The sequence below is a fragment of the Microtus oregoni genome, unplaced genomic scaffold (genome assembly GCF_018167655.1).
Source record: "Microtus oregoni isolate MIOR12 unplaced genomic scaffold, Mior012 000026F_ref0000081, whole genome shotgun sequence".
Taxonomy (NCBI): domain Eukaryota; kingdom Metazoa; phylum Chordata; class Mammalia; order Rodentia; family Cricetidae; genus Microtus; species Microtus oregoni.
This window is the reverse complement of record NW_024543085.1, coordinates 35,774,607-35,787,573: the sequence shown is the minus strand read 5'-3', so window position 1 is coordinate 35,787,573 and position 12,967 is coordinate 35,774,607. Positions and strand designations below refer to the sequence as shown.

General features: G+C 44.0%; 1 protein-coding gene across 1 annotated transcript in view; it reads right to left on the bottom strand.

Moving 5' to 3' along the window:
- Positions 1 to 200: 200 nt before the first annotated feature.
- The window catches only part of LOC121463352, a 116,019-nt gene continuing 103,252 nt past the window's right edge, over positions 201 to 12,967 (bottom strand). Inside the window, exons 6-7 of the mRNA XM_041675527.1 lie at positions 3,350 to 3,420; positions 201 to 353 (exon numbers count right to left, since the gene is read on the bottom strand). Of these exons, the coding sequence (XP_041531461.1) occupies positions 293 to 353; positions 3,350 to 3,420 (132 nt within the window). The 3' untranslated portion in view covers positions 201 to 292. The remainder of the gene's footprint in view (positions 354 to 3,349; positions 3,421 to 12,967) is intronic.

The following is a 12,967-nucleotide window of genomic DNA, read 5'->3' as shown; positions in this document are numbered from 1 at the left end:
CTCTGTCAGCTCTAGAAAATTCCTGCCTTCTTTGGTGAATAACCCCTTCTCTTTGCAATGGAAAGAATAGCTGGTCCCTCTGGCTCTCTCTTGCACTTAAAAGCAACATTATGATTATACTTGGCCCACATAGATAATCCAGCAAAGAAATTGTTTTGTTCCAAGGGTTGTCTAATTCAGCTTTCTTTCACCTGCATCTTTAGTTCTCCCCGTTTATGTGCTAGTCTGCTCTGCAGCATCTGCTCCCTCTTCCGTGGGTCACAGAAGAACTGCAGTTTCCTGGGCAGCAGCGTCACCTCCACAGGCATGGCTTCATACTCCTTGCTGTCGATGCTGAAGGAGCCCTTAGTTCCCTGCAGAGAGAAGGGGTTCTGAGTGCACCTCTGTGGCCTCATGGATGAGGAAGTATCTCTTCTGAGGTCAGTCTAACAAAATCTCCCAGGGCTCACTGGTCTCTCTCCAGCTCACTGTAGGAAGTTTAGGCCCTACCAGGCCAAAAGGAGCCAACCTGGAGTCTGCCTGTTGTCAGAGGCCCTGACCAATAAGGAGCGACCTAGTGATGTTTCCTGAGTGCCTAGCAACAGGCATTGTCAGAGATCCTGATCGTGCCTAACCAATGAGAGACAAGCAGGAGATGCCAACTGTAAATGGATCAGAACACCTCGGTGCTGGGAGGGTTTATAAGCTTTTCCCTGTTGTTAAATAAGTCTGCTGTAAGTCTTCTACCTGACTCCCAGTGTCTAGGACCTTGACACCTCACCTTTTCGCCCCCTCCCCTGAGGAAGACGTTAGGGCCCGGCAACATCTGGCATCCGGAACAGGGACTTCTAACACAGGGTTGGAGCTTGCCTGGTCAGAGTCCTTTTTTTGTTGTGGCTGTAATTTTTGTGTTTTGCCCAGAACAGGTTCTAGTCACCTTCCTCTCCTCAGTCCCAGTGCTGCACAGTGTCCCCAGTATGGTGTATTTTCAGTGAAAAGGTCCCTTGGTCCCTTCGGCAGGTGAGCACAGGGACCCTCATCCTCTCCTTCTTTTGAAAGGCTCCTCAGTCCCTTTAGCAAGTAAGCACTGCGATCTCCATCCTTTCCTTCTTTAGTGTTGTCTGTCAGCCCATTCAGTTAGGAAGGCACATGCTTTTCTGTTTCGGTTCGCCTGGCATCTTCACATAAGGGCTGACCCACAGGAGGTGGACCGAAGGCTGGGCTCCCGAATGCCTACCCTCATCCAGAGACATCATGTGAGCATATGGCTGTGGTCTAAAGAACCACAGGAATTCCCCACTAATCAATAGATGCATAGTGATAACTAGTGTCCGATGATTTCCCACCCCTGTTGACTGTTGATTGCCAGCTGTCCCTCTCAGAGGGATGCTGACAGGAGGGGTGGGGTGACCTGACATCCGTGGGAGTGCCACATTCTCCTCAGCAGGGAGGCAAGGGAGATGAGGGCCCGGAGGCTGGCTGTCTAGGCTAGAGGTGTGAGCTGTGACTGGTGCGAGCTTCCTGCTTGACTGAGGTCTCAGTATGCTGTCTGATCCTCGCATGTAGGTGACACTCGGAGGCATTGACTCAGAGGTAATAGGCTTCCCTAGCCTAGCACGCCATTTCTGGTGCCTGGCTCCCCTCATGTGAGCAGCATAGGCATCTGCCCTGGTGCAGGACAGAGCACACAAGCCCCAGTAAAGCAATCGGGCACAAATACACTTGACCTCAATGCATATGTACCCCATTTCACTAGTTATGATAAATATAAAAAGTGGGGAAAGCAAACAGGAGTTTAAGGCCAGCCTGAGCTACCTGGGGAGTTAAAGGCAAGCTTGGGTCTAAGAGACCCTGTCTCAAAAAAACAAACAAACAAAAAGAGTAAAAAGTCTATTATCTATCTTTATTTGGAAAGAATTCTTTCCTGTATAGATTTGTCATTAGCGTTTCAAAAGCTGCTTCCCCATGTTCCATTAAGATATTTGTTAGGGTCCAAGAGAAGCCCCCAAAGAAAGATCAACAGCCACATATACAATAACAAGAGCACTTTATTGGTTCCAACACTAGGGTGGCAAAATGGCAATCCCCCCACTCCCCAAAGAAGCTTATAGGCTCCATTTAAGTGGAGTTAATGGAATTCGAGGAAGGAGGGATATATCTGGGGTTGATTGGTGGAGGAATCAGTCTTGGAGCTGACTGGAGAGAACTGACTGGTGGCAGGGTAGGGAAAGCTATCTTTAGCTTGTGGAAGGCTGGGGGGCATCTGCTGAGCTAGCAGAAGGGCTTTGGAACCCTGATGAGCCTGCAGAAGGACTAGTCGGGGTACCTGATGGCCACCCTTAAATTGTGGTTTTCCTGAGAACTGCTTGCTTTCCTCATTCTAGTGAACTGAAACTAGGGTCTGGTCTCTGTCAGGGCTCTGGTCTGCTGCGTGCCTCCCCTCTAGCCTTTTCAATATGCAGTAGACACATGAATTACACACATTTACTTCCCTTAGGAACCAAAAGGAAACATGCTGATAAGAATGCTGACTACAGCGCCATCTAACTGAGGGATACAGGGGAGGTTTTGTTTGGCTGTCAGTTTTATAAAGGAGATTTGAATATGGCTGCCACCACTAGCCACAATCACTCAAGATACAGTGTGATCTGTGCACACTGTAGAGGGACAGCCTTTTCCTTCTTCCTTTACTGTACACCGAGAATAATCAAAGGCTGCAAGGAGCCATTAGAATCTGAAGAATTTGTATCAAAGGCAAGACAACACAGATTAATGAAAGCCATTCTGCTGCCCACGCTGGAATCGATAATGACGCAGCCATGGAGACGCAGCTGCAACAGCAGCAATGTCCAATCCCTAAGTGGGCACGAGAGGGAGCACCAGGACAATGCAAAGGCAGTTGAGCAGATTACTGGTTGGCATGGGAACACACAGCTCCATAGATACTTGGGTTACAGAATTCTCAGCCAATGGAGTTCCAGCTGAGGCAGGACTTAACAAATCAGGCAGGGCTCTGAAGAGTCTACTGGATTACTAAAGGGAAACCTGGGCAATGTCCAGGTATGTGGTGTCCTTTCAAGTTTGTTCTTGATGTTCTGGGAACAGGGAGACGGGGAATGCGTGCACAGTAAGAGATACTGGGGAGTGAGGCTCACTGTCAAAAGCCTCCTGGAGACTGACAAGCAGTCCTGAGAGAGCAGACATGATTTCTTCTGTTTTACAGACGGCAAAGGATTCAGACAGACAGACAGACAGACAGACAAGGCCTTTGCCGGGTTTCCATCTGAAGTAGACAGCCCACTCCGAACAGAAAGGGTTGACAACACAAGTTATTTCATGAACCTCCATTTCCCACAGGGCAGGCACTTACCCTATGGATATGGAATCTCCTTTGCTGACAGTATCAGGCTCGATGCAAATGTTCATAAAGTCTTCTTTGCTCTAGAAAGATGAAGAATATGAACGTTAAGACATGGAAATTGGGCTAATGCAGCTGTCACCCACAGAAGTCTGTGTTCTTTAAAATGTTTGAAATGTAAACATGACAAGCAACCCTTTCTATTTCCCAATAATCACTGTAAAGCTTTGTGGTTCTATCCATACAAAACCCTGAAAGATTAATCTGTAGGGAAGCACTGTGGCAAGAGGCACGATTACTGTGCCCTCCTCATTTTGCTCCTAGTTATTAAAGCCCAGCTTTGTGAAACAACCCAGCACATCTGTGTGGCTTTCTTGGAGTTCAAAACACATAGGCCCAGGAGAAATACACAAGCCTCTGAGCCCTTGCCAGAGCATCACAGGTACCACCAAAGCACAGCTGAATCTACTAGGAATCACACGATGCTCTGACCTAATGACTGCTCAGAGTTCACATTTCACTCTGCTACCTGCCGAGTGCCAGCGGAATTTCAGCAATCCCCGAAATGTTTGGTTTACGTCACTAACAAAAAAACACAAGGAGTTTAACCCACAAAGAACTTACATTTCACAGTAGAGAGTGCAGGGAGTAGAACAATAATTATATTTCAGAATACAGTTGAAAATAGGTATACTAGAAGTACATCAGAATATATTATAAAATGTCATAAATAGACGAGCCTCAGATGACATTGGTTGTAGTAACTTTTAAAATATTTATTTACTTTATGTATTTTGTTTGCATGTATACCCATATACTACATGTGTTCAAGATGTCCATGGAGGTCAGAAGAAGGTATCGGATCCCCTGGAACTAGAATAAACTGGTTGTGAGCCACTGTGTGGGTGCTGGGAATTGAACCTGAGTCCTCTGAAGACCTGGATCTTCTGGAAGAGTAGAAATATCTTCTACTGCGGAGCCATCTCTCCAGCCCCAGTGAGCAATACTTTAAAGAGAGCAGGAGCCCAGGAGGTGAGCAAGAAGAAATATCTTCATCTACAACAACAGTTTTCAAACAGCAGGTGCAGCAGGGGGGCTGGCCAACATCAGGATCCTGTTTGTATTTGCTGGCTAGATGTTAATTATTATACAGAGACTCAGACTCTGCTATCGTTCTCAGAGTTCCTTGTTGTGGGAGGTCCTTCTGTCTATGTGTTGCTTTTATTGGTTAATGAATAAAGGAACTGCCTTGGCCTGTTGATAGGGCAGAACTTAGGTAGGCAGAGAAAACTGGACTGAATGCTCGGAGAAGGAAGGCTGAGTTGGGGAGACACAATGGCGTCACCAAGGGAGATTGATGTGCTGGATCTTTGCTGCTAGGCCACGACCTCGTGGTGATACACAGAATAATAGAGGTTTAAATTAAGATATAAGAGTTAGCCAATAAGAAGCTAGAGCTAATTGGCCAAGAAGTGATTTAAATAATACAGTTTCTGTGTGGTTATATCAGTTCTGGGCGGCCAGTTGAACAAGTGAACTTTTCACTACAGTTCCTCACTCAGGGGCCTTCTGTGAAGCTCAAGAATTTTTATTTCAAACCATATCCAGGAATCTGATGCTGCTGATCATATGTTGGAAACCACTATTCTAGGAACAAGCCATCCACACAAAGGGAGTGCCCAGCAGAGACCTTCAGGTGGCAGAATCCCTGAAATGTACAGAGAATGGAAAAGAAATCCACATGTCTGAAAGAGACTGAGTGGCAGGGCCAAGAGAAGCAGATGAAGATGGGGAAGAAAGCATCTTGTTGGCAGGGCTCTGCAGACCACTGTAAGGAATGTGTCTTTTTGGTTGGGTGAAATGGAGAGCCGTGCAGGGCTCCAAGGAGGGTAATGTTATGGCTTTTGTAACAGGGCCACTCTGCCCACTGTGCTCGACCTGCAGAGGCAGGTGAGAGCCAGGGAGGAACATGACAGAGAAATGAGAGGGAGGAGCAAAGGTTCAGCAGATGCCAGGACAATGATATGGGGGATGATGGGACATGACATTGGGAGCTGGCCGGGAGCAGGAGGGAAATGATCTATTCACCAAGTCTAATTATTTCACAGAGGATAAGGGGAAAGAAAACAGCATATTTAAGCTTGCAGCATGTGTTTTCTGGTAACAGCCAGAGAGAGTTATCAGAAGTCTCTATGACTGCACTAGGTTCTGCAGTATAAAACAGCCATGCAGTACTTAATGTGTTAGTGTGTTCGCATTCCAACAGAATCCACAGAAACTTGAATCTGTGTGACTCCACTGGTGAAAATGTAGCGACCCCTCGCTTGAAGGCGGCTGGTGGGGTGGGCCTGTGGTTAGCCTCCAGTGACAGCTACTCTGCGGCTTTGTTCGAGGCAGTGATGTGGCCTGGAAGTGGCACCTTCTGTTAGTCTCCAGATTTTACTAGAGGAAATATCAGCCTGGACGCAGACTACTTTTGCCTGAGGAAAAGCCTTTACCATTACTGAGGAAAAGCCTTTGAAAGCATCAACACCCAAGAACTGACAACTATGTTCATGTTTACCTGGTCTTGTTATGTGCCTGAATCTCCTAGGATGGGCCGGGTTCCTGGGAGGAGTTCTTTACCTCAGGTGGCTTCTCATATACATACATCAGTGAACATGCAGACGAAGGCTACAGACATCTGTGGATCCCTGGCTCACCCCTCAAGGATGCTTTCTTTTACTTTGCCCTGCATTCTCATCGCCCCGATGGCCCTAAATTCACAAAGATGCCTTCCCTAAGGAGACCTTGGGTCCCTGGTGAGCCCCGTCTCCATTCAGCGGCCTCTGTCAAGCAGGGGCCTGGGAGAGACATCAGGCACAGCTCAGCCAAAGGCCTCCTTTCCGGGATCCCTGCCCTACGCTGTTTGTTTCTGGCCAGTTCTGCCAACAGTCATCTCATTGATTTTTCTTCAGTGTTTAAGGTGCAAAGGTAAAGCTATTGCTTGTTCTATATCTTGGCCTTCTCCATCTTTCATATCCATTCAAAAATCAACTCATATTGGCAGGTTCAATGAGAACCTGATTGTGTTAAAGGAAGATGAAAGGATATTTGATAGAATTTAATGTCTAAGATATTTAAAGTTAATAAAACTCTTGGCAAACCTTGAAAGTTTTCTTTATTAGAAACTTCCTTATCTAATAAAAGATATCCAAAAAAATTATACCGAATTCAAGAACAAAGCAACGGCTCCCATAGGGCAACGGCTCCCATAAGCACTGATCCTGTGCAGCACGGAAGGCCCCACAGGAAGTAAGGAAAGACAAGGGTGGTAAAGATGAAGTCATTAAAAGGGAGAAACAAAACTGGCTCTGTTTGTTGTTGATATAGCAAATCTAAAAGAACCCATAGGCTACACAATTAATAAGAACTTAATTAGGATGCTGATTCAGCATCAACACATACACACATACAAAGTCAATTACATGTCTGTTTCCTTAGTCAGTTAGAGAATGAAATTTTAAGAGCTATATTGATAATAGCATTAAAAGTGAGATAACCAGCAGTGCGTTCAGTAACAGGCAAATATTATAGAGAAAACCATAAAACTCCATTGAGAGAAATTGAAGACATCAGTAAGTGAAGAGATACATCACATTGATATCCCAGAAGGGTCAATACTATAGAAATGCCATTTCTCCTCAAATTGATCTATAAGTACAAGACAACCTTATGAAACTTTTATGAGGAACCTAGTAAACACTCTAAAATATTTACAGAAATCATGGAGCTGAAGAGATGGCTCAGGAGATAAGAGTGCTTAGCAGCTGCTCTTCCAGAGGGGCTGAGTTCAGTTCCCAGCACCCACACTGGGTGGCTCAACCACCTGCACAGCTCTGGGGGAAAAGATGGGCGGCACTCGAATAAACTGGCCCGAACAACTGGCTACTGAAATGAGTAAATAAAATTGGAGCCCTGTCTTCATCAGTCACCTCCACAATGCATCAGTCACCTCCACAATGCATCAGTCACCTCCACAATGCATCAGTCACCTCCACAATGCATCAGTTACCTCCACAATGCATCAGTCACCTCCACAATGCATCAGTCACCTCCACAATGCATCAGTCACCTCCACAATGCATCAGTCACCTCCACAATGCATCAGTCACCTCCACAATGCATCAGTTACCTCCACAATGCATCAGTCACCTCCACAATGCATCAGTTACCTCCACAATGCATCAGTCACCTCCACAATGCATCAGTCACCTCCACAAAGCTCACTTTCATGTGGCAGCTTTTCTCTTTTGAATAAAAATGAAACCAACCATCTCATGAAAATCATTTTAAGTTGATTTTCACTCAGCCATATATGGTTAGCATTTTGCCACATTAGTAAATACAAAGATCACATATTACTTTAAATAAAAGCATAATATTCATTTAATCAACCTATTGAATGTGTTGCTGTTAAAGAATAAACATGCTTTATTAAGAGACATTAAATTTCTGACATTCTACACTCCTAAAGCTGTTTTCATACTTGGAGATAATATTTTAATGATAAACACTTCAAGCTATTACATCAGCTACAGTATCTGAATATCTACCTTATTTGCTTTGCAAAGCGGTGGGGAAAAAAGAAAAGAAGAATGTGCTCCACTAGCGACAGCCCAGTGTCGCAGACCTTTGTAATGAGCACAAGGAGAAGAGCAGTCAGCGTCCTGGCTGTGGCTCACCTAGAGCTGCAATCACAGCTCAGTTCAGTGCATCACAGAGATTCACTCATCAGAGAACAACGGCAAAGGAGGACAAGCAATAAATATCCTGGGAATACACTGTCACCAAAGACTAAGAATAAAGAAAATGTGTAATAGAGATTTTATCTTCTTTTCAAAAATCCCCTGAACAAAGGACTTTTCAACCTCTTGGTTCACGGTAGTTTCAGAATTCTGTCTAAGTACACTAAGAATTTAACTGTTCACGCCCACAGCTAAACAACTATACTTGCCAGGACAAGGGGCATGCATGGGTTCTAGACTCTGTATAGACACTGCCAAAAATAGTGTCACAACTTAGTTTACTGAAGGCTAGGAGAGAGGTCTGTGCCCATGCACATCACCCTGAGTGCTACTGTGCTGTGTAACACATGGAGATTTCAGGTGCTGTTTCTTTGGAACTGAACACTTTTTTAAAACCTTATTATAAAATGTGGTTAAATGTTCTCACATAGCCACATGTGATATAGTCTGAGGGTAGCATAAATCATTTATGTAAGATTCTTCGGGAAATGACTCAAATTGTGGTCTACATGAAAGATGAACACAATATATAGTTCATCGATTGAGTGATTTTCCTGTTTGCTTTATCAGTAATATGAAATAGTCGAGACTTTTTTCTATGCCCCCGATTCTCTCATTGGTAATCAAACCTAGGACGTTATACATGCTAGACAAGAACTCTGCCACTGTACTATGCTACAACCTCAGACCTTATTACTTTTTAATATATTCTCTATAGAGCACAGCCCAGCAGAACTTTGTGATGAGGGAAATGTTCTACATCAGTCCAGTATAGCAAGTACTACAGTAGTACACTTATTTAACCAACACAGTTTCAAATCTGGTGATATGTATGTGTGTGTGTGTGTATTCCCATATAATTAATATAATTAATTTATTGGTAATCCACTACAAATCTTCAGGCCATTCCCAGATACTAATATAGATATACATATTAATGATCCAGACATTCGGGTCACTTTGTTCAAGGCTTGTCTGGCAAGGATGTGTGAATGAGTAGCAAAGGCAAGTATCCAAGACAAATAAATATGGTTTTTTTTTTCATGAACAGAATGAGCATGGATAGATAGATGGATGGATGGATGGATGGATGGACGGACGGATGGACAGATGGACAGGCAGGCAGACAGACATGAGGGGTGCTTGTCTATCAAAACGAGAATGTTTTCTGCATATATGTAATTCAAATGCCCCCATGTTAGCGTTGGAACATGTGATATGGTTCTGTATCAAGGAATTAATATCTCAAATACACGCATCACAAAGAAACATTGCATTAACTAACATAGGTCAGGTTCTAAATTGTAAATGGCTTTTACCTGTAGAGTGCTGAAAAAGTGGGCTGCTTTGATCTTCAGTGGACCGAGATACCAGTACCTTAGGAGACCACGATGAAAATGAGAAGAGTTAGCAGTGTGTTAGAAATCATCGAGGACAATCAATGCAGCAGGACTGTACCTCTGCTGTGACTGGCTGCTCTTGAGGATTGGCTTGAGGACTGTAGCATAATACAGCCATAATTTAATATAAATTTTAATAGCATACTTAATAATATGCAATTAGATGGTAGAAAGATTCTTGTAGTTAATAAGAGATGTACAGCCTAAATTTACAAGTCATTATAATATAGACTTTTACCCATAGAATAGATTGAGTATACAGTCAAAAGATCAACAAGAAGAGAACAATAAAGCCACATAGAGATAGTGTATTATAGATGCTGTGTGACCCAATGTGTTAAAGATAGAGGACTGGGTCGTATTACTCACATTATACAGCTTTAATATGCCAAGTATAAAGCCGCAGCGTAAAAATTCATTACATACTGTTAAGTGTGTAAAAGCTACTAGAGAGAGGAAGATGCCAGGCTGCAATCAGTAAGTGATATAAATGCTACTCTTTAGATGTAGCTGTACCTATTTGACTGCTCCTGACTGATTCCTGTCTGAAGGCTTTTATTTAGCTCCTATTACATATATGGAGAAAAATTCAGAAGAACACTGTAAAATTCCTACCTTTGCACCCATGATTTGAGAAGCTAATAGCTCCCAAATAATACTAATAAGTGACTACATATGTTGTAGTATAAACTGATCACTATTTACTGGTAAGAAAGGTAAGGAAGAAAGAAAACAGGGTGGTCACGCTGTGAAATAAAAGACACAGGATAAAGCACAGGTATGGAGCAGACAGTGACTGGAAGCGACCCGAATCTAGACGATGAAAGAGGGAGGAAAAAACTTCAGGTCGGAAGAGGGATCACAGCCAGAGAAAGGGCAAGGCTTAAAAATAAAACAGAAAATTGGCCATTAGGGAAGATGGCACCGTAAATTGGGCCCAAATCCCAGAACAAGGAAGTCAGATAACGCCAAACTGGAGCCATTCTAAATTTTCATTCAGATTAATACTGTGAGGGTATCAATGAGGGCCGTAGATATTTGGTATTTTATGGTATTTTTGAAGTCCTCTCTCTATACTCCCTTTTCCCAAGTAGAAAGACGCCCTGATTCAGGCTGTCCATTTCTAAAGTTATCAGCAGTCCCTTGCACCTTTTCCAGTAGTGAACTTGACTGTAGTTGTAGTCTTCCAGTGGCCAGCAAGGGAATGGTTCTTATTTTACACCAGAAGTGACTCAGTAGTCAGTCCTAGCCAAGGTGTTATGTGACCACCTGCAGATCTTAAAACTCATGGTTCAGAAGGCAGCCCAAATATGAGAAGGGAGATGAGCTGTTCCTAAGACAGGTGACCTGCACTGGTGCTGAACTGCGGACCAGGATACCGGGAAGTGGTTTGTTCTGAGCAGACTTTCTCAGAGAAAGCTAAGCAATTCTCCCAGCGAGCTGTGGGAATCCGAGATGACAGATCAAACCCAAGGTAACCTGTGGCATCAGCATAACCATGGCACACTCGCAAACAGAAGGACGCAAAGCATTTACGACTGTGGTGCAATGAGACACAGCAGGACTCTCCTGACACTCCGCTCTCAGGAATCCATCACCAGGGACAACAGAGTGAAGCGTGTGAGCAATCTCTGTGAAGAATGTTTAGCAGTCTGTCCATAACTGCGAGAGAGGGTCTTGATGAGAGAGCTGTACACTAACTCAATCTTACCTCAGTGCCTCTCCTACAACCATAAGCCCTGGGCTCTAGGCTAAGGAAGGACGGCACCTCCACTAGAAATGAAATGAATCTTGGATGTTGTCTCCTTCAGTCCTGCCTCAGGCAGCTGGCCCACACTTCTTTCCTAGGCGGAAGCTTCATTCCACATGAGTCTCCAAAAGTAATTCTATCCCCATGAGAGCCAGCAGCGGCCTGCCAGTCACTCCTCCTGAGCCTGTTCTTGCAGTCAGCAAAGCCTTGACCCTAAGATACATGTGTGCAATCAGACGTGCCCTTCTCTTTATGGCTATTTCTTCTCCATTCAGCCTATAGGCTCCAAACTCTTACCTGGGTGCTCGCTCCTATTTCATTACCAAAACCCAATTCTGGTATCTGACCCAAAGGATTTACTTGCAGACTGTTGTTTTACAAGCTCAAAAAAAAAAAAAAGGATAAAACTTTTAAAGAACCATCATGTATGAACACAACAATCCTTTCCTTACTAACTCTGACGCCAGCATCTCTGAAGGATCCCCATCGGAGACCAGTCATTGCAAACACAGGTTTCTCCTTTTCACCCTGGAAGTTAAATATAATTGATTTAGCTTCATGAATATAGCAAATTCATAGTATCCAGAAAATGTTCTAGGTCCACTTCACACCAAGCCAAACATTTTATATGTAAGTTCAAATATTAAGGCAATTAACCCTATGCCATGGTAAGAGTGTTTGAATGATCCACACTTGCATTAGTTCTCATGAACCTACTGGCAAGGGAACGTATTAGCTGTAATTCTGAGTAGTTAAATTCCAATGGCTGAAGACTGATAGATACCAGGCCCCACATTCCAAGAGAAGTACAACACTACACACAACTCCAGAGTTTGCTAGAAGACAGAAGGACCAACTTAGATTCTCTCATACCATCAATTCTCTGCCATGGCCAACATAAGCTAGGATCAAGACCTGGGCAGGGGGGATGGAGGGAGGATCTTTGGCATGAGAAGTTGCTGTCCTGGAGAAAGTACGTTGCATCTTGTGTTCATGGGATCAAGGGCTCCTTCAATCCCAGCACCAGCATCATTTCACTGTGTCCAAGCCAAGCAAGGGAATTTGTTAGAGAAACACACAGTAGGAGAACCGTCCAAGGAGACACTGACCGCTCACCCATCTGCTGTGCACCTGTCATGCAGTAGAATGGCGTTGCTACTCTCTGTACTAAGACAAGCATGGGAAGAATAGCGTAGAGAGAGAGAGAGAGAGAGAGCAGAGCAAGCAGAGAGGGGCTGCTGAGGCACCAGCAGACTGGCACAGAGAGACAATTAATTAATTGTGCTGAGTAGAGAGAACTTCCTCTGAGAGCAGTGGGCCAGGGGCTAAGGCACTCGGGCATGAAGAGGCTATGAAGAACACTCAACCTGAGAATTAGAGTTCAAATAAATGAGGCTAAAATATATTTCCAAACTCAAAATGCAATGTCATGAGGAGCTATAAAAAATTCACATACGAGCCCATTAGAGACCCAGCAGTGAGGCACCTGCAGGTAAAAGGGAGATAACACTACCAGGTAAGCAAGAGTTTCTGCTAATCCTGCTCCTAGGTTCCCACAAGAGAGAAACTAGAAACAATGTGGTGAGAGGACAGTGGAGCCAAAATAAGTATTTCAGAGATACCGCTAGGAGGATAAATGACTAGTTAATATGGGGATGAGAGAAGATGCAGTTGATAAGTATCATTTGAACAG